Source organism: Scatophagus argus, chromosome 9, assembly GCF_020382885.2.
Source record: "Scatophagus argus isolate fScaArg1 chromosome 9, fScaArg1.pri, whole genome shotgun sequence".
NCBI classification, from domain to species: domain Eukaryota; kingdom Metazoa; phylum Chordata; class Actinopteri; family Scatophagidae; genus Scatophagus; species Scatophagus argus.
Genome location: NC_058501.1, coordinates 5,866,616 through 5,891,257, shown reverse-complemented (window position 1 = coordinate 5,891,257; position 24,642 = coordinate 5,866,616). Strand labels below are relative to the sequence as shown.

The following is a 24,642-nucleotide window of genomic DNA, read 5'->3' as shown; positions in this document are numbered from 1 at the left end:
GAACCTCCTGCCCACACTGCCATCCAGAATGAGTTGAACAGCAGTCTGTAAGACACACAGGAAGCAGCACTAGGCTAGAACAACACTCTCTGGTCGCTTCTCCTCCACCTGCTCCTCTCACTCTTGCAGTTGAACCTCCTGTCATCATTGGCTGAGATAAAACAAAGGACCGACGGGTACCCTGTCCAGAGCCAGACTCTGCTGTGGTTTTTACTCCACCACATACTGTGACACGCACTGATGAGCCTTCTTGCCTCACTACAGTGCAGGTGAAGCTGCTCAAAGTAAACACCACAACAGGCAGAGATCATTATTCATGCTGACATGTTGTGTCTGAGCCATGAGGTGTACTCACACAGTGGTTAACTGTTAGTTCTACTGTGATGAGACTGTCCTCCTTTGCTTCTTTATATAAGTCGAACAGACAGAAAGGAGTGCAGTCAGTGGCCTTCAGTTGGCTGCAGAATACATCTACTGTTGTGTCATGCCTGAAGATGACACAGGGGCTGAACAAAATTCCCTCTGTGAAAAATCATTTTAGTGCTGCACTGCTGTAATTGTTTAGTTTGTGGTGAATTAATAAAACTGTGTGAACCTTAAGACACTTCTGTCTTACATATGTACATGTACTTATTGCATATACAATATAGTTTTTTTTTTGTTTTGTTTTTTTTTTACAAGTGCATCTGAGCATGTGTTTACATGTATTTGAAAAATGAGATATTCTAATTTGTGTGAATCAAAATCAAGAACGGAACAGGCACAAATATCTCACAATGGATGTCAAATTTTCCCCAAAACACACTGATATTGACCATTATTGGTGACATGTCTTCAGACATCTGGGCAAGGGTAAAACAATGATTCTACCACAAAATTAGAAGGACTATTCTGGATCCAGAAGAGCTAAACACTCATTATTCTCGACCTGTCCTTAAATAAATAAATAAATATTCGCCTTCCCAGAATGCTGACCGGATGTTGATGATTTGTTGTCCGGAACTGGTGCAGCCTTTATGTACTTACGTAACTCAGTCCAACTATATATATTTCTTAAAATACGCGTAGTCATTTACGAAAACTGTGGAAACGGACATGGTATATATGTCTTTATCGTAATCTTTTGCAAATTAGGCATAATTCAGTTAAGTGTTGCTGCAATACACTGAAGAGGATAAATGGCAATTATTTAGTGTCTATCGCTGATATCCTCAACTGACTACACGACCTTTGCTCACATGCACTTTCTAAACATATTGTTTTATAAGCTGGGTACAATGTAAAGCTTCGGTATTCCCTGTATTGTTTTCCAGACTGGCTGGCTATAATATGGACTGAATAATTATCCGACGGTCAGGGAAGGCATCGCGAGGTAAACGGGAGGAACGTGGTTCGTTGGTTGGAATAAGCTAAAAAGGAAGAAGAGAATTGTACCTCATGAATGGATTTATCGATCTACGTTTACTGTAAAGTTAAATTGTGTCCCGTCTTGTTTGATTGCCCGATTATGCAAGCTAGCTGCGGAAACTAACAGTTATGTTTTGACAGCTCAGCTTGTCCGAAGGCTAGCTAGCTAACGCTGGCTAACTAACAACAGCTATTTAACAGTTACGTTAACACCAATAACTTAGCTGGCAGAGACAGGTAAGGTTTTCTGGCTAATGTTAGTGGCCTCACTAATAGTCATTTTGTTTGTTTGTTTTTTAAACTAAGGTATTCAGAAAGCAACAGTTTCTTTGTGGTAGCTAGCTTAACGTGTACTATTTTCTTGGTAATGTAACGTTCATGCAAAATTGGAAACACCTTTATGATTACCCAACGTTTTTAGTTTTTTCGCTACAAACAAGACTTGATGCTTGACAATAATGTTATAGCCATTTCTCTGTAGCACTGAAAAAGCGAACTTATTTTTGACTGACGTTAGTCCCAATAGCTATGTGCTGTTTTTTTTTTTACTTATATCAGGCTTAGTGCTAATAAAAACATTCATGTTGTTCTTTTGCCAGTCTGAATCGTTTGAAGTAATTATCCACTAGCGTTTAGGCCCAGTGTTTCAAAGACCTGTCAGTATTTTGAATGGTCCTTTGGTTGTAGTCCTGTTGCTGATGGGGCTGTTTCATTGTTTACGTTTTGACCTCCCGTTATTCATCTAAGGTCTTGTAAATGCGCATTGCTTACTGCAGCTTACAGCTGGGTAGCTGTTTGATTTGGAGTGAGAATACTTGAGCAAGTTTAACTGAAGTCATCCCAAACGCCTGTATCACAGGGATGTCACATTTCAGACATTGACGCTCTCGTGACATTTAACGAGTCACTCAACACGTCTGTGTGTTCCCAACAGCCAGATTTAAGCAACTGTCAGGGTGCAAAATAAACCTGCAGGATACCAGCCATTGAGAACCTGAAGAAATACCCATTCGAGAGCTTTTTGATTCTTTGGAGTGTTAATGTGCATTTTCACTTTGCCACTTGCCACTATTACCTGATAAATTTGCTGTCATGCTTTGGTGCATGTTGTTACCAGCAGGTGTGGTCATTATAAAAATGGTTATTTTAGTCATGGGCAAGCAGTGGGACTAGGAAAGTTTTTACTGATAACTATGGCACCTGTAGATCGGCAGTGTCAGCTTGTATCACATCAATGAAAGGTGTTTGCTAAGCCTGGCAGTAGTCTATCTATGGCAGCATTATGTAATGTTTCTGTCAGTAAGCTTTTAAAGCTACATCAAGTCTTCTCTCTCATTTATCTTTGTCCTATGAAGGAATTCTTGTAAGCGCTGAGAGAAAGCAAGATTCTGTTGGTTTACATTCTGTTTAGAGGCTGATGTGGTTCTGTAGTTTGGAAACTTTTCATTGGCATTCAGCTAAAAGTATAGTTGATGCTCATTCCTCCCCTTAAACTTATATTGTGAAATAGATAAGCATTATAGTTACTATAATGTTCTGCTTATAGATAAGCAGAACATTATAGTTTATATTAGGGCTGAACAATTAGTCAAAATATTATTGAATTGACAAAATGGCCAAGAGTGCCAGAGCTGCAATTTTTGGATCAAAGTAAAATGTGTCACAACATACCATTGTAAATGAAGCATTGTGGTGCTACAAGGCACATGGAACAGGAACATGCTTAAGTAGTACAGACCCCAGCAAACATCACACCATCATTTTTGGTAAAAGTAAAATGCACAAACTTTCCACCACAATTTTGACTTTTATCCCAATATCTGCATATTGTTAACCCCTAGTTTATATCAGGGCTAAGAAGCAGTTGTGCTCTGTGGTGCCTCAGATCCGTTGCCTTGCTGTTCTCACTGTTTGTGTTTGTCTCTGCCTAACCTACAGGTCATGCATGCAGCCGGGCCTCTAGCCTGCGCTTTGTACACCCCCTGCTCCTCAGACACTGTGCTTCCAGTAGGTGGAGGCTCTTCCTCCCTGTAACCTCCATTTCTCCCTGCTGCCCCCATGTTAACCCTCCTGAGCATGTTTTACTATATCTGTCTACGGCGACGCTCCAGGAGTGGGACTCGAGGTGAGGCTCTGACCAGTCGACGGGCTGTGGAGTCTGGCCAGCGGGCGGCATTGCCAGTCAGTGTGGAGGTGGAGCAGTATGCCAAGGAGGTTCTCGACTTCAGTTCCCACTATGGCAGTGAGAACAGCATGTCCTACACTATGTGGAACCTGGCTGGTGTACCCAACGTCTATCCCAGCTCAGGGGACTTCACTCAGACGGCTTTATTCAGAACTTATGGGACGTGGTGGGAACAGTGTTCCAGTGCTCCACCACCTTTCCGCCACACCCCTAAAGGTTTCTACAGCCAGGATTACATTGAGCTGGGCTTTGAAGAGCCCGTCTACCCTACAGGAGTGGATGTGCTTGAGACTTATTACCCTGGAGCCATTGTTCAGATTCTGGCCTGCTCTCACAACCCCTTCTCCCAGAACCCACCTACTGATGTCAGGTAAAGACCATCTGTGTTGGAAAACCACCACTCTACCATTTTTAACAAACTAACACTACCAAACAAACCATGCAGTACCACCAGGTACACTCAATTTTGAGGTAGAAACCAGTTTTTGCATTGAATCCTGGTGATAAGTTAAGAGTTATTTGAATTACTCATGATGCCTTGTATTTTTTCTCATTTTTTCTGTTTTATTTATTTTCAAACGTAATTGGCTAGATTGGTGTCACCAGAGAGAGTCTCCTCAGACAAAGGTTCACCATTTATCTACAGCATAGCTTTTTACCTCTTTGACACTGCCAGAAGGGTATCGATGCATAGCCGGTGTCAAAATAAATATACATGGCCCTTTACTAGTTGCAAAAAATGTAAAAATCCTTAAATTCTACTTAATAATTACTCTGTAATCAGTAGTACAGCTATTATATTGTTCATTCCTGCTCACCAATCTTTCTTCCTGGTTTTTGCTAAAATCGGCAGTCTGTCAAGTTGTGAATGAGGCATGTTGTTGTCCAGTCCCAAAGCTCAGAGATCATTTTGCATTTTATTCAGTCTTTGAAGCACACACAACAAGCAACAGGTGTGACCAACCAGAGTCAGGGTATGAAATCCTGATGGATCTGGAATGTTGTCAGGCACGAATTATATAAATGTTTGAGTTATATAAATGACTGCACAGATGTGATGGATGCTGTGCACTATACTCCAGTTAAACAGGAACCCACAAACAGTGTTATGGGCCTACTTTTACTTCTTGTTGTGGCTTAACAGTACAACTTTTGCATACACTTTATTCTGCCCAGGTGGGAGGTGCTGTGGTCAGGGGAGCCCACCAAGGTGCTGACACCCCAGGCACGCCAGTTTTCCCCGAACATCAAGCATATCAATTTCCCCACAAACCTGCTGCGTCTGGAAGTCAACAGCTCTCTGTTGGACTACTACACTGAGCTGGACGCTGTTATCCTGCGCGGGGTGAAAGAGAGGCCCATGCTGGCTCTTTATAAGATGCCTATCATTGACATTAGTGACCTGAGTGACAGCGAGGAGGACCTGTCTGATCTGGGAGGTCCATTCAGACAAGGAGGAGACAGCAAGCATCAGAGGACCAGCAATGGCTACTTTGACAAACTGCCATATGAGGTGATTAAAGACCTGACTCATGTGTCTACTGAATCACTCAGGCCAGGTTGAAGATTATATTCACACCTGGGGCCAGATGTATAAACAGTGTGTACCCACAAAAATATATGCCCTTTCCCACACATAAGCTGGTTATTTAGAAGAAATGTCCACACCTCCCACATGCTTCAGACAAGGCATGCACACGTTTTTCAAGACATAAGGTGCAGGTGAAATGACGAGGTGGACGTTAAACATAAGGTGATTGTGTTATTATTTTACCGCATTCTGCGTGTCACACAGAGACGCATTTATAAACTGTAATTGTTCATTACTTTCCAAAATTAGTTAATAGTGATCATTGAGATATTAACCCAATGGTGTAGTACATGATACGTGCTGATGAAACAGTTGTTTAAATTGCACATTTTCTTAAAATATTTGCCATTCTTCTCATTGACAGGAGCGGTGAAGCGGGCTCAAGTATCATTATGCAATTGGATGGTTAAGAGCGTTCCTACATCTACTTATGGGTGTGGAAATGAAGTTTGTGCACATGCTTCATAAATCTGAAGAAAAGAATGCATATGCCTATTTCTGTCACTGTGCTTAAACACAATTTTAGTGGTGAATCTATGCAGAGTTTTATGCATCTGGCTCCACAACAACATAATTAATTTTTTTTATTTTCTTCTGTTTTCTTTTTTTTGGGTCTGGGACTTAGAAAAGATGTACATTTTGCTGTGGATTTTGGACAGATCATATAGTTATAGTGCATAAAATGAATTAGCTAACTGGTTGCTGAATTACACAAAACAAAACCGCGTGGAACTGAGGCAGTAGGAATACTTTGACCAATGCATATTTTCTAAAAGTCGAAGTAAGTTGCCCATCCAATAATCACTTTGATGTATTTTAACAAGTAAGGGGCTCCCACCATTCTGCTAGTACCCACATTATCACCAAAAGTACCCCTTTGGAGTTTTCTTGTCCACAAATAAAAAAATTACATTTAACATTCAGTGTTTGTCACCAAAATGTACTGTGTGTCCTTGAGCTCTAACAAAAGCTCTGTGTTTCCTTTCTCATAATCATTTGCAAAGCTGATTTATTTTTAAATGTTTGAAATCCAGCATTAAACCACATTATGCATTAGCTTGCAGTCTACTTCTTCACTGCTTTTGTTTCTTGGACCCTGCCCGCTGCCTGTACATCAGTGCTTGTCTTATTAGTGGTTAAAACTTGACACGTGACCTTAAACCAGTGCCAGTGAATGTGGACTGTATGATTCTTTTTGGGTTTAAACATCAACAGAAATAACTTGAATTTAATTGATGAATGTTATTTTAGAAACAAATTTAAAGCTGTACTTGTTAGTAGAGCACATAACCCTCCAGTCAGAGATTTTCCAGATGCTGATGGTCAGCTCTGATTGTATGTATCATACTGCTCACAGAGAGTCCAGCGTTATCAGTTTGCATGTTAACGTTCTATTGTTTTGCTGTAGGCCTGAAAAAGGCAGCCATTTTCAATTATCAATGAATCTGATTATTTTTTTGACATATTTTAATCTATGTTATGTTAGTAGCTGTTGAAAAATCTCCATAACAAGACAGCCTCTTTAATTTGCCTGTTTTGTCTGACCAGCGGTCTAAAATCCAAACATTCATTCCATATATGTGTGTGTGAGTGTATATGTACGCTGATTTCCCGGTTTTCCACACAAACGCATGAATGTTGTAGCTTGGACCCATTCTGACACTTGAACTCGCACGCACTCACGGACACAACCATTTTCATGCCATGCAGATATATCATGTTGTCTGAGGCGAGTTTCAAAACGCCAGCAGTACTCTTGATATTCCTTCTCTTATCTCCTCTCCAAACCGCTGCCATTAACGGCAGTCTTCACAACCGCTGTGTGTTTGTTTCAGAAACACAATATAGCTATTATCTGTCAGCTGATACGCGCCTGAACAACGCGAATTGTTAATTCACTGCAACGCACACTTGCACGAGCACAGTCATTCTTTCTGTTTGAGAGCCACACAAACGCAGTGCAAAACAAGCCAGCTCACCTCGCCACTGATCCTGCTATCAGTGCTTTGTGTCCCAGATAACCACTATTTAGATGTGCCTGACAGAAGGGACACAATTAACATTCCCTTTCTGTTATTCTGTTGTCTACTAGGTTCTACTATTCTTTAATGTTGCGTGTCGTGTTGCTTTCTGCTGTTTCCTCCCAACAGATCTAACAGTCTTATGTTTTGTCTCTCCTATTTCTTCTTGCTGCGTTTCACCCTTTCCCCGTCTGCTCTTTTCTCCTGACCCCTCTCCCCATCTTCCATCCATAGCTCATCCAGCTGATACTGAGCCACCTGACCCTGCCAGACCTCAGCCGTCTGGCCCAGAGCTGTAAGCTGCTGCACCAGCACTGCTGCGACCCTCTGCAGTACACCCAGCTGAGTCTGCAGCCCTACTGGGCCCGGCTGAGTGACGCCTCCCTGGGACACCTGCAGAGCCGCTGCACCCTCCTCCAGAGGCTCAACCTGTCCTGGACTGGCAACCGTGGGGCTCTCACCCTGACCGGCTTCAGCAGGTCAGACTGTCAGCACGCCACAAGTGTTAGAAAACAGGGAGATGTCCTTGGAAAACTAGCAAATACTCATAAGCATAATCATTTGTTTTGAGGGAGAGAAACTTTTTTCAGGAATTCATGACAAAGAAAGTAAGAGAACATGTAAAAACATGTTATCCTTGTTTTTTAAAATAGCGACAGGTGGACAAGAAGGTTGCTGATATATGATGAATTTACCTCATTCATCTCTTTTCTTCTACATTCATTCTTCCTCTCAGCTTCATGAAGGCCTGTGGCCTCAGCTTGGTCTGCCTGGAGCTGTCATGCTGCCACTTCCTGAATGAGGCCTGTCTGGAGGTCATTTCTCAAACTTGTCCTGGGCTGCAGGAGCTCAACCTGTCCTCCTGTGACCGCCTCCACCCACAAGCCTTCGCACACATCTCCAAACTAACACGCCTCCGTAGGCTGGTGCTCTACCGGACCAAGATAGAGGTATTCATGCTCAGAGTGTGTGTCTGTCTGAGAAACCACACTAATAACAACATTTCTAACTACATCCTTACGTCTGTCCTGTCCAGCTATGACAGGTACACTGCTGCTTGGTTAATGATATGTTTGTGTCCTAAATGGTTGGCCTTGAACTTTGTAATATTAGAATGCACAAAATGCTTATTTACCTGTTAGACATGCAAGGCTATACCTCTACATTTTTTGTAATCATTCAGTATCACTAAATCTAGTGGAGATATTGTTATATATTGTTGTCTGTTAGCTTTGAAATATTAAAACCCTACTCTCATGGAAGATTTACACTAGTCTTTGTATTGTTATGATATAATGGAATTGACGGATACAGCCATCAGAGGGAAAAGATTAGGGAATTTTATCAGTCGGCATACATCAAGTTTACATGACAATAAGCAAACTAGTCATATAGTAAAGGTGTCTTATACAGTTGAAAGCACCAAGTTTAGAGTTGTGCTTATTTTGTCTGCAGTGGTAGAAAAAGTGGAAATGTTTCTGTTTGAGGTTTTTCTCTTTCTTCTTATCTACTGTCTTTTTATCTTGGTCTCATATTTCAGTCTAAGTGTCAGCTAAAGCATTTTAAGTCTTGAATTCAACTCAGTTTAAGTGGTGATAAAGAAGTTTTGCTTTCTAACTTTGTTGCTACCTTCATTCAAGTTGTTTTGTATCTTCATCTTCACAACTGTGATGAAAGCTGGTCAAGACTATGGGCAAACGCAATCATTGCAAATCAGTAGTAAAGATCAGATGGTAGGCAACTTAGCGTACAGGTGGATAAACCACATCTGTATGCTAATTACAAGGCAGAAAAAGGCTTTGATGGAATGATGGACTGTATGTGTGACAATAACATGAGTATCTTAGCTTTGCAGCAAAAACAGTCATTTTATGGTCAGTCCTCATTAACTGTTGCTTTATTTTTTGTCTTCACGATTCACAATAGTAATCATATCCCCTCATGCTTGTAGACATTTTGAGGAGGGAAAATTTATCTCTTGTTGGTAGAAAAAAAATGATTGTGTTTGTATGTGTGACTGTTTGGAACAAAACAGTGACAAAGGCAAATAGACTTTGGTTATTTCTGCTAGGTACTTTGCATGATTTTTGTCTACAGTAAAATACATTAGGTCTAGTTTCACCAGATCACTGAAGGCTTTGGTCTAGTGGTGCCCAGCTTTTTCAGTCATACAGCAGGTCTGTCAGTCAAGACAAAAGTATTGGGATGCTTGACCATAACTTTAATTCAATTCAATTCAGTTTATTTATATAGTGCCAATTCACAACAAAAGTTATCTCATGACAATTTCCAATTAGAGCAGGTCTAGACCAAACTCTTTAATTAAATTATAATATAGAGAACCCAACATTCCCCCTTGAGAAAGCACTTGGCGACAGTGGCAAGGAAAAACTACCTTTTAGAAGGCAGAAACGTCGGAGCAGACCCTGGCTCAAGATGAGTGGCCATCTGCCTTGACCGGTTGGGTTGAGAGAGAGAGAGAGAGAGAGAACAGGAGCAAGAGAGAGAGAAAGATAGACAGACAAAGAGAGAAGGAGAGGGAGATGGGGTGTGAGAGAAGGAGCACACAAGCAGAGATGCAAAGCAGCAGTAATAATACCAAAAGTATTGGAACTGTAGATAACGATAATGACAATGAAATATACAGAAGGTACTATGGTGATTATGATAGCAATATTAGTAACAATAATAATGGTAGCAGCTGCAGTAGAGTAGTAATAGAATTAAATAGATTATGACTTAACAGTAGTATTCACAGTAAGTTTCGAGCAGGACTGCAGCAGGAGGTCTGACGACGATCCATGGGAACCTGTGAGACGAGAAGGCACGAGGACTCCAGGGAAGAAGTTGGGTTAGTGATATGCATTCATGGGACATAAATTTGTGCAGAAGGAGAGGGAGAGGAAGAAAGAGCTCAGTGCATCATGGGAGGACCCCCGGCAGTCTAAGCCTATAGCAGCATAACTAGGGGCCGGCCTAGGCCGGCCCTAACTATAAGCTTTATCAAACAGGAAAGTTTTTAGTCTACTCTTAAATGTAGAGAGGGTGTCCACCTCCTGGACAGAAACTGAAAGATGGTTCCATAGTAGAGGAGCTTGATGACTAAAGGCTCTGGCTCCCAATCTACTTTTGGAATCTAGGAACCACAAGTAACCCTGCGTTTTGGGAACGCAAAGCTCTGGTGGGATAATAGAGAACTATCAACTCTTTAAGATAGGATGGTGCCTGACCGTTCAGGGCTTTTAAAATCTATCCTGAATTTTACAGGTAGCCAATGTAGAGAAGCCAGTACAGGAGAAATATGATCTGTCATGCTGGTTCTTGTGAGTAATCTTGCTGCAGCGTTCTGGATTAGCTGGAGAGTCTTTATAGATTTATTGGGGCAGCCTGGTAGAAGGGAGTTACAGTAATCCAGCATGGAAGTAATGAATATATGGACTAATTTTTCTGCATCTTTCTGACTGAGAATGTGCCTAATTTTTGTAATATTGAGGAGGTGAAAGAATGTAGTCTTTGAAATATTCGATATGTGGGGGTTAAAGGACATGTCTTTAGACATGACTTTAATGACATCGCATTCGAAATACACAGACAGCTTTGCAGCTGCAACAGCTTCCAGTCTTCTGGGAAGGGTTTCTACAAGTTTTTTACCCATTCATTCAGTAGACTATTTGTGAAGTCACACACTGATGTTGGACCAAAAGGTCTGGCTCACAGACTCCGTTCCACTTCATCACAAAGGTGTTTGATGGGCCTGAGGTCAGGACTCTGTGTGGGCCAGTCAAGTTCTTTCACACCAAAGTCATCCAGCCATGTCTTGTCTATGGACCTTCTTTGTGCACTGGGGCACAGTCGTGCTGAAATAGAAAAGGGCCTTCCTCAAACTGTTGCCTCAAAGTTGGAAGCGTTTTCCAAAATGTCTTGGTATGGAGCTGTTTTTGTCTATATAGTGTAGGACCAATGATCTCCACAAGCTGTTTGTTTGATAGTTTGTGTTTTGGGTTGGGCGTAGCTCATTTTGTGTTGTTGTCTTTTAAGATGAACTGAGTCAACTCTGAGGCCCAGAGGCCTAAAAGTCACGTACTCCTTCAGGTTCAGACCTGTGTGCCGTGTGAAACCACTGACTTGTGTTTTGGTGTTGCTCCTCAGTGTTTGTCATGTTTCAGAGCACCATTGTGGGCAGGAGGCAGTGTAGAGTTTCTGTGGTGGAGCCAGGCAGCGTGCTGCAGGTTGTTTATACCCAGACAGACAGAGCGAGCTGTGTGTCTGTTTGAGGTCCTGACATCTCAGCTGTCATTACCCTGTCACTGCTCTAATTAAATGGCTAGCTCGCCAGAGGGAGGCGTTTATAAAGATGCCAGTGACAGGCTTGAGCATACACACACACACACACACACACACACACACACACACACACACACACACACACACACACACACACACGCACACTCTCATCAAACACACACTTACACAAAAGGCTTTCACTTGCATGTCTCACACTTTTTCCTGCCGCTGAGGTACGTGTGTTGGCAGTTGCAGTGTTGAATTCCCATATCTCTATCCGAGCTGCAGCACCACTGGAGAGGTGTCTGTCCTCACTGAGCTCCACTCTGTGAGGTAAAAACTATATGTTGTCCTATATTACATGCTCTTAAATACAGTAAGTGTCACCTGAGTGTGCCAGGCAGCAGACAGGAAATCACTTAGGAGGAACTTTGGGTGACATGACTGCACATGTTACTGTTATTTAAATGTATCTAGTTTTTTTGATGTATACCTTTTAGATTTACACTCAGATAAGATGTCAGGTGTTTGGTTTATTGTTGAACATGTGGCTCATACGCAGCAGTTATTTCAAGTGATGTTCCCTTTTTTGTATGTTGTCTCCCATTGTTGATTTTGATGCGATAGGATGAGATGTAATGTTTAATAAAATGTAAGCTGTGCATCTTTCTCCTTGTTATCTTCACAGCAAACAGCTATTCTGACTATCCTGACTTTCTGCATTGAGCTGAGACACCTCAACCTAGGGAGCTGTGTGAGGGTGAGAATTTGTGTACACACACATGCGCACACACACACACACACACACACACACACACACACATACACACACACACACCCCCAGAGAGAGAGGGAGAAGGAGAGGGAGGAAGAAGAAGTCCAAATACAGCACAGTCTGTTAAACACACAACCTTCCATGTGTCCTTGTTCAACAGCAGCTTGTCTAAAAGATGGCAGGGACATCAGCTGTGTTGCAATAATTGAGATGCTGTTAATACAATGGTGTGGTGTAAGCCAGTGATACAGTTTAAGTGAAATTTGTCTTCAGCCTCACTTCACAGCACGGTTAAAATATGAGTGAACTCTACACACATAGGGCCTTATTTAAACAATCTATAGTGCATGGCACGTGTATTTAGGGTGTGTCCAATTCCACTTAAGTTAAATGGTGCATAATCTGGGTGCAAAGTAAGGTTTAAGGTGCAAAGGGGTTGTATTTATCTTTATAAATCAGGTGTATTTTTGGCGTAACATGAAATAAACCAGGTAGAGTCATGTCTGCCTTTTAAAAGCCAGGTGCATGTGCACATTCATTAAAGAAAACTCTCATACATCAATACAACACACAGTGAAGAAATCACCTGGATAGCTCATACTGCTTAACACGATTTAAAAGGAAATAATACCTTCAGGGACTGGTACTGGTGAAGTAAAATCAGAGGAAGTAATTCATTCAGGTGGGTGGCAATGAGTTGAAAATGCAGATATGGTTGATGTTAGGGTCGATTTGCACATCATCAGTGTGTAACAGACAGAGTGTATGTGTGTTGTGCAGTGTTTTCCTGCCCTTGACATAGCGGGAAAACACTGCACCTCATCACAACTCATTTTAGGACCAACACACCCATGATCAAACAGATGGGCGCAAATACATTTGCTTCTTACACAACACGGGTGTTGGGTGTGAAAATGACAGCTGACTCGCTCAGAGACTAATAATGACACTTGCCGGTAAGGTAGGGTTCATAGAGTAATACACACAGTATTTTTCCAGAAATAATGAAGCTTATTGGTTCTTTAGATTCTCATATATGTATGGTTAAAAGACTAGTTTGACATTTTTGGAAATGTGGTCATTTGTTTTCTGGTCGTGAGTTAGATGAGAAGATCGATAACACTCTTCAACCTGTCAAAGATACAGCTAGCAGCTGGTCATGTTAGCTTAGCACTAGAAAACAGTTGGCTTTGCTCTGTCCAGATAACAACATCACAAGCACCTCTAAAGCTCACTAAACAGCACATTATATTTTGTTTGTTTAATCCGTACAAAAAGATAAGGCTGTAGCAAACAGCAATTTGTTGTTTTACTCTTCAGCTTCTGGACAGATTAAACAAACAAGACAAAGTGAGGTAATAAGTGAGCTTTTGGCATGCTTTTAGGTGAATTTTGTTACTGTTATACGGAGCCAGCTCTGTTGGCTGTAGAAATGATAGATATGACAGTAGTATTGATTGTCTTATTCTCTTTCCCAGAAAGAGAATACAGGAATTTCCCATAATGCCCATGTCCACCATGGTGGGTTTTTTTTCCCCACATTGTGCAATAATTAAATTAATGATTGAGACATTTTAGGAAATGTTTGAAAATAGTTATAGTGGTGGGGCAGATCAACCCCCTCCTAGTATATATCTTTGTAAAAGATCATTCAAACAGAAAGGAAGGTTCACCACAAAGATATATATTCCTTATTTACTGACCTTACCAGTCACTGACTGACTCAGCAACTCACTTGCTCACCTTGTCAGTAGCTGAGTTTCCATCTAACTGATGGATGTTTTCAAATTATGAGGTAGAAAGTGAGAAAAGGGTAAAGGACATTCCAATTTCACTGCATTTTTTTCTTGTGGTCTATCTTAGGGCATATGTGTCACCATAGATAACAAAGCTTTGCAACACTGGGCTATTGAAATACATAATAACAGCAACTCTTTAAGACAAGTTTTAATATCCATCCACTAGTAACTCTGAGAAATTTTCTGCATGCTATCATTTCAGTGGGTGAGGTGCCTGCACTGGTTTTGTGGCTCTTAAATTGCATTTCTTTGCTTTTATCTTTGGATGAAAGGATGAAATATGGCCAACATTACCTGACACCAAAGAACAATAACATCTTTGCAAACACAAATCAGTTCTTGAAAGACTATTTAATTTATTTTCTGGTGAGGGTGTTCTCTGTTAGTGCTTTGTTCTTTCTTGAAGAAGTCAGGTAATGTCCCTCACACAAGCCGATACAGCTAATCAGATTTTTATTATCGCTATATTTCAAAAGTTTGCTCAAAATACACAAGATACTGGGAAGGATAATGGCTACCAGATCACTCATTACTTCATCGTTGTCTCATGTATGACATCCTCAAGGCAAATTATTCAGTTCTGTGTCTGTGTGCCACAGAGGAAAAGCATTTTAGTGTAGTTACATGAGCTGAAGCAAAAATCATAGTTATTGAAACGATTTACAAATCCTGTCCTCTGGATCAACTGCAAAATTTGATAAGCTTGCTGCAGAGTGACATATTTTGTAAAACTGATGTGGACCCTCCAAACTCCCTCTGTGAAGCCTCGAACAGACTGGAGAGGCGTTAACTGCTGCCTGTCTCTGCTGCAGATTGAGGACTATGACGTGGTGGCCAGTATGCTGGCCGCTCGCTGTCGCTTCCTCTGCTCACTGGACCTGTGGCGCTGCAGAAACCTGACTGATCGAGGCCTGGCCGAGCTCGTCTCTGGCTGCAGGTAGTTAATACCAGTGGGTTCATTGCTATAAAAAAAATCTACTTGGCGTTACTGAATAAAATGAATGCATTTCAAGTCATTTTTCATCTATTTTGCTTTGTCTTTGCTGGATAAATGTCATTCCTTGTGCTGTTAAACAACCGAGAGCATAAGATTTCTCACTAAACAGTGTAATTATAGTGTAGAGACCAGTAAAGGCTACCAGTATTCTCAGTGATTACCTTGTGCTTGTTAAATCAATATAACATTAAAGTTACCAGTTTGTAAAATACAACACATGTATAAGCATTAAGCCCCATTTATTTAGATTGCAGCCTTTAATGCAATTAGCACGTTCTCAGAAGCCGTTTAGCCATTTAGTCTTGTAGCTGAGGAGAGCCAAAAGCAGAGAGCATCTGTCTTCAGTGAATATCTGAATTTGTGGACTGAGTCACTCCAGTGCTCTCCTGCATGCTCCATGATTGCTCAGGATGTTGGAGGAGTTGGACCTGGGCTGGTGTCCCACACTGCAGAGCAGCACCGGATGTTTCCAGCACCTCGCCCGCAGCCTGCCTCGCCTGCGCAAGCTCTTCCTCACCGCCAACCGCACCGTCTGCGACTCAGACGTAGAGGAGCTGGCGGCCTGCTGCCCCTCACTGCAGCACCTCGACATACTGGGTAAGCTGTGGATGTCCCTTCACAAACATTTGTTATTTGTTAATTGTTTATTATTAATAGTTATGACTCGTGACCCGTTTATTTAACCGAGGCTTTTGAAAAGATTTCCATATATACATATATTATTCATTGTAGCATGTGGTCCAGAGCAGCTCTCCTCTGGGGCCAGAAATGTGCAGACTTTACCATAATGACTTCCTGTTGACGCCGTTGTCTTGCATGGTTACAGGAACATTTCATGTGTACATGTTCCTGTAAAATGCATTGAATATTTCTGTTGAGGTTTCAGACAGTATGACTAAGCAATGTATAAGTTTTTCTTTTTCATAACATTTTTATGCCTTCCAGTCACATGTGATACTGTGAATACATGTTGCATGACCAACTCTCACATATCACTCACTTGGCAGTGAAAATACTTAATATTATTAAGGATTCTAGTATGAATAAAATATTCCTCATTTGCAAAGTTGCAGCAGCACCTCACAGCAGTATGTGATGTGCACAAACATCACAGTTACAGTTGCAAAAGATGATGGGCTTGGCAGCATGGTAGCATGAGAAGTGCTACTCAGGCCAGCTCTGTTGATGTGTCACTTCTGTGGCTATAGAGATGTGCTATAGTAGGTGTGTTGGTCTGTATGCTTTACATTAAATCCTGTGGTGCAAGGATTGAACATAGAGCATGTTATTTGGGTCTGGACTGTATGTCTATAATATATATCCATTGGAAATACATATAGTAAGTGACATATTAGAGGGAATTTCTTACTGAATTACCCAGACATTTACATATGCTGGGGTTTTTTTACAACTCAGACATATAATTAAATGTTCTGTATTCGTCTGCTCATGTTTTTGCAGCACATCTTTTATATTTTCTTCTTGTCCCCGTTGTCTACTTGACAGGTACACGGCTGGTAAGTGCTGCCTCACTGAAAAAGCTCCTTCAGTCTTGTCCACAACTTCTCCTCCTGGACGTCTCCTTCTGCTCGCAGATAGACATGCGGGTCGTCCAGGAGCTCTCTGGGCTCTTCCCCAATGTGGCCATCAAGAAGAGTTTCACTCAGTGACCGCAGGGTCATCTCATTTCATCCTTCATAGTCCAGAGGTCCAAGTGCTTTCCAGCAGACAGTGTCCCAGCGTGAGAACGAGTCAGGTCAGATGCTGTAAGTGATTGCTGACCTGCCTGCGCCTGTATCGCAGACAAGATCTTCTTTTAGCGGTCAGCAAATAAAGAACTTTGAGAAGGTTCTTTGGATTAACTGGTTGAACACAAACAACTACAAACTCCTAGTCACAGGATTACAGAATGGGAGACTTTTTATTTATTTATGTTTTTCATTTTGGACACTTGAAATCAGGGTCGTTGCAGTAAAGCTGCTACATCTTCCCAGAATATGAATCACCATTCATGTATTGCCAAGCAACACAAGCCTAGGAAATATGCCTTGGTACTGGAAGCAAAACACAAAACAAAGCATTATTTGTGAGCAGTCGTCCCTTGAACATCTTGTTAGGACAATGAAAGGGGACAAATGTGTGAAACCCTTATTGAAAACCAACAGTAATATTTGGTAGCTACATAGTAGCCGGTGAGATAATTAAAGATCAGGGCCTTGGTCAGTGCCTTGTCAGAATGAGCAGCAATTATGGACTGTTTCAGTGCGTGAGGATCTTTCTGAGGGCATCTGTCAACATCAAGCCAATTTGATTTTATTCTAAGAAATCATCAGCTGTTGTGTTCAAAGGTAATAGGAGCTTTTAAGGTGCAAACAAAGGAGTGAACACAGCCTTATTTCATAGTGTCTTGTGGACAGTGTCAAGTCAAACCTTAATGACAGTATACACAAGCTTCTTTGTGTTTCTGCAAACAGTGAGGAGGATTATACACAGGGATCTCATGTTGAGAAGAAATGCTCCATCAGCTGTCCTGCACCTTAGATTTTCTGACAACATGTTTTCATCCAACAAATATTTGAGAACTTGTGAAAAAACAGACAGGGACAACATTTGTTTCAATTTACACATGCAAAAAAAAAAATACCCAAGGTATCAAATCAGGAACAGACAGACAGTCCGAAGCCCACAGATATACAACTTACAGTGTTCTAAAATCAAGAAAAGCTGTAAATCCTCTCATCAAAGAACATGAAACCAGTAACTGTTTGTTGTTTTTCTTCAAAAAAAAAAGAAAAAAAAACATTGAAACATTTATTAATCATCCAAAGTTTGGGTTTTTATTTCCTGTCAGTTGATTAAAATTCTGATCTAATTGTCATTGTCTACCAGATAGGTCTTATCAACAACACAAATTCATTTAAAATTCATGTTTCACCGCATTCACCCTCCAGATGAACGTGATAAAGATTTATTAATTAAAAAAGAGCTTTAACTCTGGCATGGTAGATGCCTTCTTAGTCGAACATGACACAAGACTTACATTACTGAACTTGAGACTTTTGTTGTTTTGAAGGAGAACACCAGATCTAACATGCGTATTCCAGGTTAAATTCTGCCCTGTGTCTCAATGTTACATTTTCGGTTGAGTCCAACACTAAATGGTAAAGTTTGGAAGTCATCACATTGTTTTCATCATGTCACAAGCTTTTCCGGTCGTCATTTACACTGAGCTCTCTGTCTCTGCTGTTTGACTGCAGCCACCTGCTTACTTAAAGGCTAATTTTGGTATTTTCCAACCTGCTCCCCCTAGAAGTAAAAATATCAGGAGAGGAGCAAGAGGTAGGACTGGCCTCAGTGGGTGGAATGAGTGTATAAGTCAGAATATTTTCATATCTAACGCAGTGAATTAATAGTTTGTTTTGACGACACCAGAGTTGGTGATTGTTGGAACAGTGAAAGGATGAACCAAGACTGTTTTGGGGAGTTTTGGTTTGATTCTGTCAAGTTTAACTCAGTGGTTTTGGTGAGAGTGATAGCTGCTGTTTTGGTTAAACTGAAATGACTCTATTCTTGGACATATCTCTGTAGGGATCCTTTCCATAATGTTGCCAGACACTTAGAATAATTGAGCCTATCAGTGGGAAAAAAGAATCACTTAGGTGGACGTGCTGTGGCAGTCGCACCAAAGGATTGCTTTGTGGCTGCTAGTTGCAGCTGTCTCACTCAGTACTGGACTATTTTCAGAAATTGTTGTCCCCAGTAGTCACTTAGACAAAAAAGCATGGGAAATATGGGTCCAGGTTGAAAAGTACCGAAGGTACCCTTTAAGTTACCCACAAATTGTTTTGCTAATGGTAAGGTGTACTGTAGATATTGTAGTACTGTGTATGTTAAAATGACTCTATGAGACCTCAGTATTTATCCTGTAACTCAGGGGTTTTAATATTTCATGTGGTTTTAGATATTGTTTTCACATATTTTGCTCTAGAAACCAGCACAGCAGACATGTTGACAGACTAACAGCAGAATGAGTCAGCTTTGTGGTTACCTGCCATGTTGTAATGTTGCTCTTAAACAGCAAACACAGGGGACACAAATGATCGCTCAGCACTGATGTAACTGAGACTGAGAAAAAAATGTCTAATTGGGTGTGGAATGTTGCAGTAATTGTATGACTGAAAAATATACTGCTGTTCTTGCTCTTCATTTATTTTTTGTAATATATGAAGCCACAGTTGTGGTGTGGCAGAAGAGCTTGAAAAGCCTTTCTTAAAAAAAACAACTTGAAGTTTTCTTTGAAGCACATGCTACTAGTCAATATTTGTGCCTTATACTCCTGTCTGAATGTGGTGTGATGTCCATGTGATATAGATTGTAGTGAAGTGCTTTGCTTTGTGCCCTTCAACCAAAGTAACACACACAAACCTGGTCTTTAATCCTACATTTATGTTTGACCAGTTTCTATGCTAACCTGTGTATCAGCCATGGTAATTAATATGCAAAATAATATTTATTTATATTTCCCTGTGTGATGCAAATGTTATTTAAACTAACTAAACTCCATATATACGTAAATAGTCATGTGCTTTTTTTAGTGCACTCAGTGCATGTCCAGTCTAGCTAACGACTGGAAGTATTTAGTTCAGCTCAGAACAAAGAGTGGAAGCAGCGTTAAACTGTTAACTGGCGAAAGAATACGTTTTCCAGCAAATGGAGCTCATGTATGTCAGAAATCCAGACTACGGTCTTAATGCTAGCAGTTTTGCTTCTTATAGTCTTTGTGCTAAGTTAGGCTTAACATGCAAATTGATAATTGTACTCGATGCCCAGAATTCAAATAGATATGAACCCCATGGGAAACTGCCCCGGTAAAATTGTGTTTTTGTTGAAATGGATGTCTTTTTAGTTTACTTCCAGAGTGGTGTTTTAAACAGAGTGGGTGTGCTAACAGTATAACTAACTTTCAAGATAATTACTTACTACACTGAAAACTGACGATGTATTCTATGTACAGCAACTAGGAGCATTTACTTGTTAAGGCAGACTACTTAAGAAGCAGTTTGGTTTCAACTTTTGTGTTGTTTAGCTCTGAGTGAGTGACTGACCTTGCCCTGCTTTTCTGTAACAAACATGAACTCTCTCTTCTCCTGCTCTGGATGTGTGATCAACCTTTGTGCCATTGGTAGGACATGCAGTGATGCTCCCTGTGCTGCAGTGTGAAAGCCACTGTTGTGTGAAAACACTGTGCCTCTGTCATGATGAAACTGGGTGCTTCACTCTCAGCAGATTTTAAATAAACTGCAGGCTGATGGCTGACACGACAGACTGTTTGTGTGTGACTCATTCAGTTCTAACAGCCCTTTGATCCTGTGAGGACGTGGATTTTTACAAAAAATGTGGCAGTACAATAAAGAGGCAACACTGCTAGAATTAAGTTGCTAATATTCTATTTTCCCTGATTCTTTAGTGAACAGCATGCAGTCACTGACAGTACAAATTACAATTATGTTACTGTATAATGCTGAGGCTTCTTAAGTAGAGTCATGCAAGTGTGATTGGAAAAAAAGTAGGGTCGTGTACTGAATCCACAACAACTAGTGAAGCCATTAGTCAGGATGACTGACTGGCTAGAATTGGCGGAATGATCCTTTTTGCCTTAACCCTCTGCCATTTTACAGTCTATTAATACCCCAGAGAGAAGTGACATTAGCTTGTCTTCTTAACGGCCTTTTAATGAATTGTTTATGCCTGGTTTAATGATGTATATTGTGGCCCTGTAATGTGCCCTAATGACGGAGAACGAGGCGGCCTCGGCTGAAGTATTAATTTGGACTGCCTCCCCAATGATTATTCCTCAGCCAACAACACCACTGCTGCCGCCTCTGCAGCTCTGCGTGTGGGTACGGGTACAAGTGAGATTCATGGAGTCTTTCCGCTCTGAGCTGTGGCTTGATTTCTCGCTGTCACGCTCCTTTATCAGGCTGATATATCCAGGGGGGATCCACAGCAATTAGTTCAGCTTTTTATTTGTCTTTCAAGAGCTTACAGACGTAGCTTGATGAATCTGCGAGGGGGATGTATGGATGGAGATATTGCTCCTGAATAATAAATCCAGCATTAACATGTAAACATGGGAAGCGTTAGGAGGCTGGCACAAGGTTGCCCCATGCCTCCTTGCTTTCTTTTCAGCCCTATCTACAAACCATATCAGTGGCACCAGAGCATACCTTGACAAATATGGCAGCAACCCACTGGTGGAGTAATCGTCTTCTCTTCGGTGAGACACATGAACACTGTGGTCTGCCTCCTCTGAGCCTTCCTCAGGCTGGGACTCGACAGGCCCCAGACCTGCCTGAGGAAGGCCTCACTGTGATACCCATCATTATGTGGCTAGGTGCTCCTTCTCTAGTTTCTCAGCTCAGACTCTAATAATGAAGATGTCCCTGTCAGTCCTTACCCTGATGTGTCTAAAGCTTATTATTTCAGTTTTGTTTTTAAGGGTGTTGAGAATGTCAGCACTGAGTTTCTCAAATCCATCTCAGTATTTAAATCCATCTGTAGCTTTTTGAAGCAGTACAGAGTCCAAATCCCAGTACACTCTGTTGTGTGCCAATGCAAACGTGTGATACTCTGGTGTACTTACTATAAATAAGTGACACCACAGTTGAGACAATTCATAACCTTGATCCTATGCTAGTGCTGCAGATGAAGTGCTCGTGTTTCTCCAGATTAAGACAGGATGTCTCATCAAACGTGCTGCTGCCTGTTGCGGTGAGTCCCTGCTTGTTCTTTTGCATAAAGCTGGGTGTCTTTTTTTTTAAGGGAAAGGATACATATTCCACAAAGTTGTTCTAAACTAGATCCAGTTGTTTTTTTGACCCTTCAAACAAAAGGAATCATCTACTTGTGAGCAGGTTATGGACTTGATGTGGATGTTTAATGGGGAGAACTTTCTTTCTTATGTTGTTTTGTTTGAAGGATCTCTAAGGGCCTGAGGTGAAGAGTTAAGATTTCTTTCTTTTTTTTTTTTCTTTTTTTTTATCCATTTAATCAGCTTGCTTCATCCTAGGTTAATTTTGTTGCCCCTTGTGGTGACTGGATCCCCGTTTGGGAACAACTGAAACAACATCCTTTACTTGTTTTGTGCCTTGAACCAATCCAGCAGGTTTCCCATCATACAAAGGCACATGAGAGACACGTCTGCCCATCGGAATTATTGAGTAGAGTATTGCCTGGATGCACTGACCTTAATGACATCTTTGCCTCCTTGGAATCAAACAAAAATAGTTTTCTGCATGTTCAAGCTGTAAATACATAAAGCTACAAAGCAGAATGTTTCCCCCAGTTTAAGTGAATCTCTAAAATTATACCTGAAATCTCAGAGACTAATGAAAAACAAGGAAATAATCACTGTCTGCTGTTTGCACTTTATTCTTGCAATAAGGCTTTTACAACACAACATTATTTGGTTCTATTTTGTTTTAAATACTCTGCTATAGTTTTAGTTTATTTACTGTAGTTGCTTTTATTCTTCTTTGTGCTCCCATGTGTGTGTATACATGTACATACACCGATCAGCCGCGACATTAAAACCACCTGCCGTATATATTTTGTAGGTCCCCCTTGTGCTGCCAAAACAGCTCTGACCTGTCAAGGGGGCCGACACAGGATCTCTGCGGGATATTTAGTGTTTTGGTCAGCGGCATCAGAATGTTGGATCCTTTGGGTCCTGTTCACTGTCCTGTGACTCGGTTTACTTCGGTGCATCCCACAGATTCTCGATCAGGTTGGGATCTGGGGAGCCTGCAGGCCGCTGATTGCCAGAACAAAAGGTTTCCCTGCAGAGCACTGCATCGTAAACACACGATTATGTTATGCACTTCACCTGTCAGCGGTTTCAATGTTGTAGCTGATCGGTGTATAAAATTATATACAGCACTTCTCTTATGGATAATATGCTGTGAATATTTTGTTTGATAACTTTTTCTGAGCTTTTAACCGTGTTCTCATCAGAAAATGACTCACCAACAGCCGCTGGCTCACACTGAATCATTTCCACTGATGTGGTCGAGAGTTCCTGAAAGCTAGTAAGTGGATATTAAATTGGGATTATTTTTTTCATATGTGAGAAATTTACAGTAGATTTGTTTTAAATGAAAAATCATATTGGTATCATATTGGGTAGTTTGTCTCATGAGTTGTATGTGTATTTTAACTGGTAGCAGCACCTGAGCAGTAAGACTTTTTTTTACCTCCTGATGCTCTTTCTTACTATCAAACCTCAATGACTGTTGTCCATCTAGAACTTGCTTTGGTGTCAGCGCCTGTGGACAGAAACCATTTAAAGGCTCATGGGCGTTCTCAAAGAGGATCTGGCACAGAAGCCTTCTGAGATGGCCTTGCTGAGAGATGATGTTTCACAAACAGGCCGAGCAATTATAGCCTGAATAATTATGCGCTGTAGGGGAGACACGATTCGCCCCACTGATCAGCAAAGTTCATGTGAAGTTATAATTAAACAATAACTCGTTTACAAATGAACGCACATACGCATTTGTGTACTTAAGTGTGCAAACTGTAATTAGCTGTGATGCATCTGAGTGAGACTGAAGAACAACAATGTCAAATGGGGGAATTATGTTCAGCTTGTGAGCTTGTATCACTGTTATCTGTGTGCTGGGGGAGGAGGAAGAGGAGGAGGGAAAAGAGAGAGACAGATCGAATGAGTGATTGATGCAGAAGGCTGATTCATCTTCACACGATTCAGAGATGGACATGATGTTTGACAGGGAAACTTCACACAAAGACATTAGATTGAGATCTCTGGGGGGTAAATAAAGTTGGTCACAAAAACATTTTCATTTTCAAAATTAATTAGACCCCAGGAAATCATAGTGAAACATGTTATTACTCAATGTTAAGTTACATGATGTGATGAGAGAAAGCTCATTTTATTAATGCTGTTCCTTCAGACAGACAAATATATATGTCTGTTGTTTAACAGCGCTTTCATATATCACTTTCCCAAGATGTGAGTGAATCTGATAATTACAACATCAACAACAACAAAAAAAAGTTTTCATTGTGCTGAGTTGGCATTGCTCATTACTTTGACTCCAGTAAGTACACTGTATGTCTGGAGGCACTGGCCATCTTTGGCACTGAAAAAATAGTGCTGTTGATGAGCAGCATCAGAATTAAACAGGCTCATGTAGGCACAAGTTCACACTGCTTAATTCTGATCCATAGCTCACATCTAATTTTGTTGTTTGGCTATTCACGCTGTTTCTTAAATATAGTCAGTATCAGACTCCAGTGTGAACTGGTCATGGTCCTGAACTGACTGGCCACTCAGCGTTTATGGATTCAGTTCTGAGTTGGTGTGCAGTGAAAACCAGCAAATATGTGATAACAAGGATGAGGAGAGAGAAGGAGACAAATTTTAATTATGGCTTTTTGTGGAGCGATGGATGCTACTATGGAGGTGTGTGTGTGTGGGTGTGTGGGTGCAGAGTTGGAGCCTGGAGCTTTGGGACTGTGATGTGAGTGACTTTGCAGAGAAAAATTTCATCCAAAACTCTGC

General features: G+C 41.0%; 1 protein-coding gene across 5 annotated transcripts; it reads left to right on the top strand.

Moving 5' to 3' along the window:
* The first annotated feature begins 989 nt into the window (after positions 1 to 989).
* fbxl4 (F-box and leucine-rich repeat protein 4) lies at positions 990 to 20,382 on the top strand. 5 transcript variants are annotated; one of them, XM_046400306.1, is made up of 10 exons: positions 1,359 to 1,644; positions 3,346 to 3,962; positions 4,769 to 5,105; positions 7,439 to 7,683; positions 7,941 to 8,154; positions 12,177 to 12,248; positions 14,875 to 14,999; positions 15,469 to 15,656; positions 16,566 to 16,576; positions 16,655 to 20,382. In XM_046400306.1, exons 2-10 carry the CDS (start codon positions 3,466 to 3,468, stop codon positions 16,727 to 16,729), a joined length of 1,764 nt encoding a protein of 587 aa, XP_046256262.1. In that variant the 5' UTR covers positions 1,359 to 1,644; positions 3,346 to 3,465; the 3' UTR covers positions 16,730 to 20,382. The 5 variants fall into 5 exon arrangements, with proteins under 5 accessions (XP_046256259.1, XP_046256260.1, XP_046256258.1 ...); XM_046400303.1 differs by lacking the exon at positions 1,359 to 1,644 and adding an exon at positions 990 to 1,098 and having other exon boundaries at positions 16,566 to 20,382; XM_046400304.1 differs by lacking the exon at positions 1,359 to 1,644 and adding an exon at positions 1,205 to 1,342 and having other exon boundaries at positions 16,566 to 20,382.
* The last annotated feature ends 4,260 nt before the right edge of the window (positions 20,383 to 24,642 follow it).

What these genes read in the sequence shown, in the direction of transcription:
- fbxl4 (XM_046400303.1), top strand. Translation starts at nt 3,466, where the DNA reads ATGTTAACCCTCCTGAGCATGTTTTACTATATCTGTCTACGGCGACGC. An exon ending in TCTACCGGACCAAGATAGAG is followed by an intron (nt 8,155 to 12,176) that starts GTATTCATGCTC and finishes TTATCTTCACAG; the next exon opens with CAAACAGCTATTCTGACTAT. An exon ending in GCAGCACCTCGACATACTGG is followed by an intron (nt 15,657 to 16,565) that starts GTAAGCTGTGGA and finishes TCTACTTGACAG; the next exon opens with GTACACGGCTGGTAAGTGCT.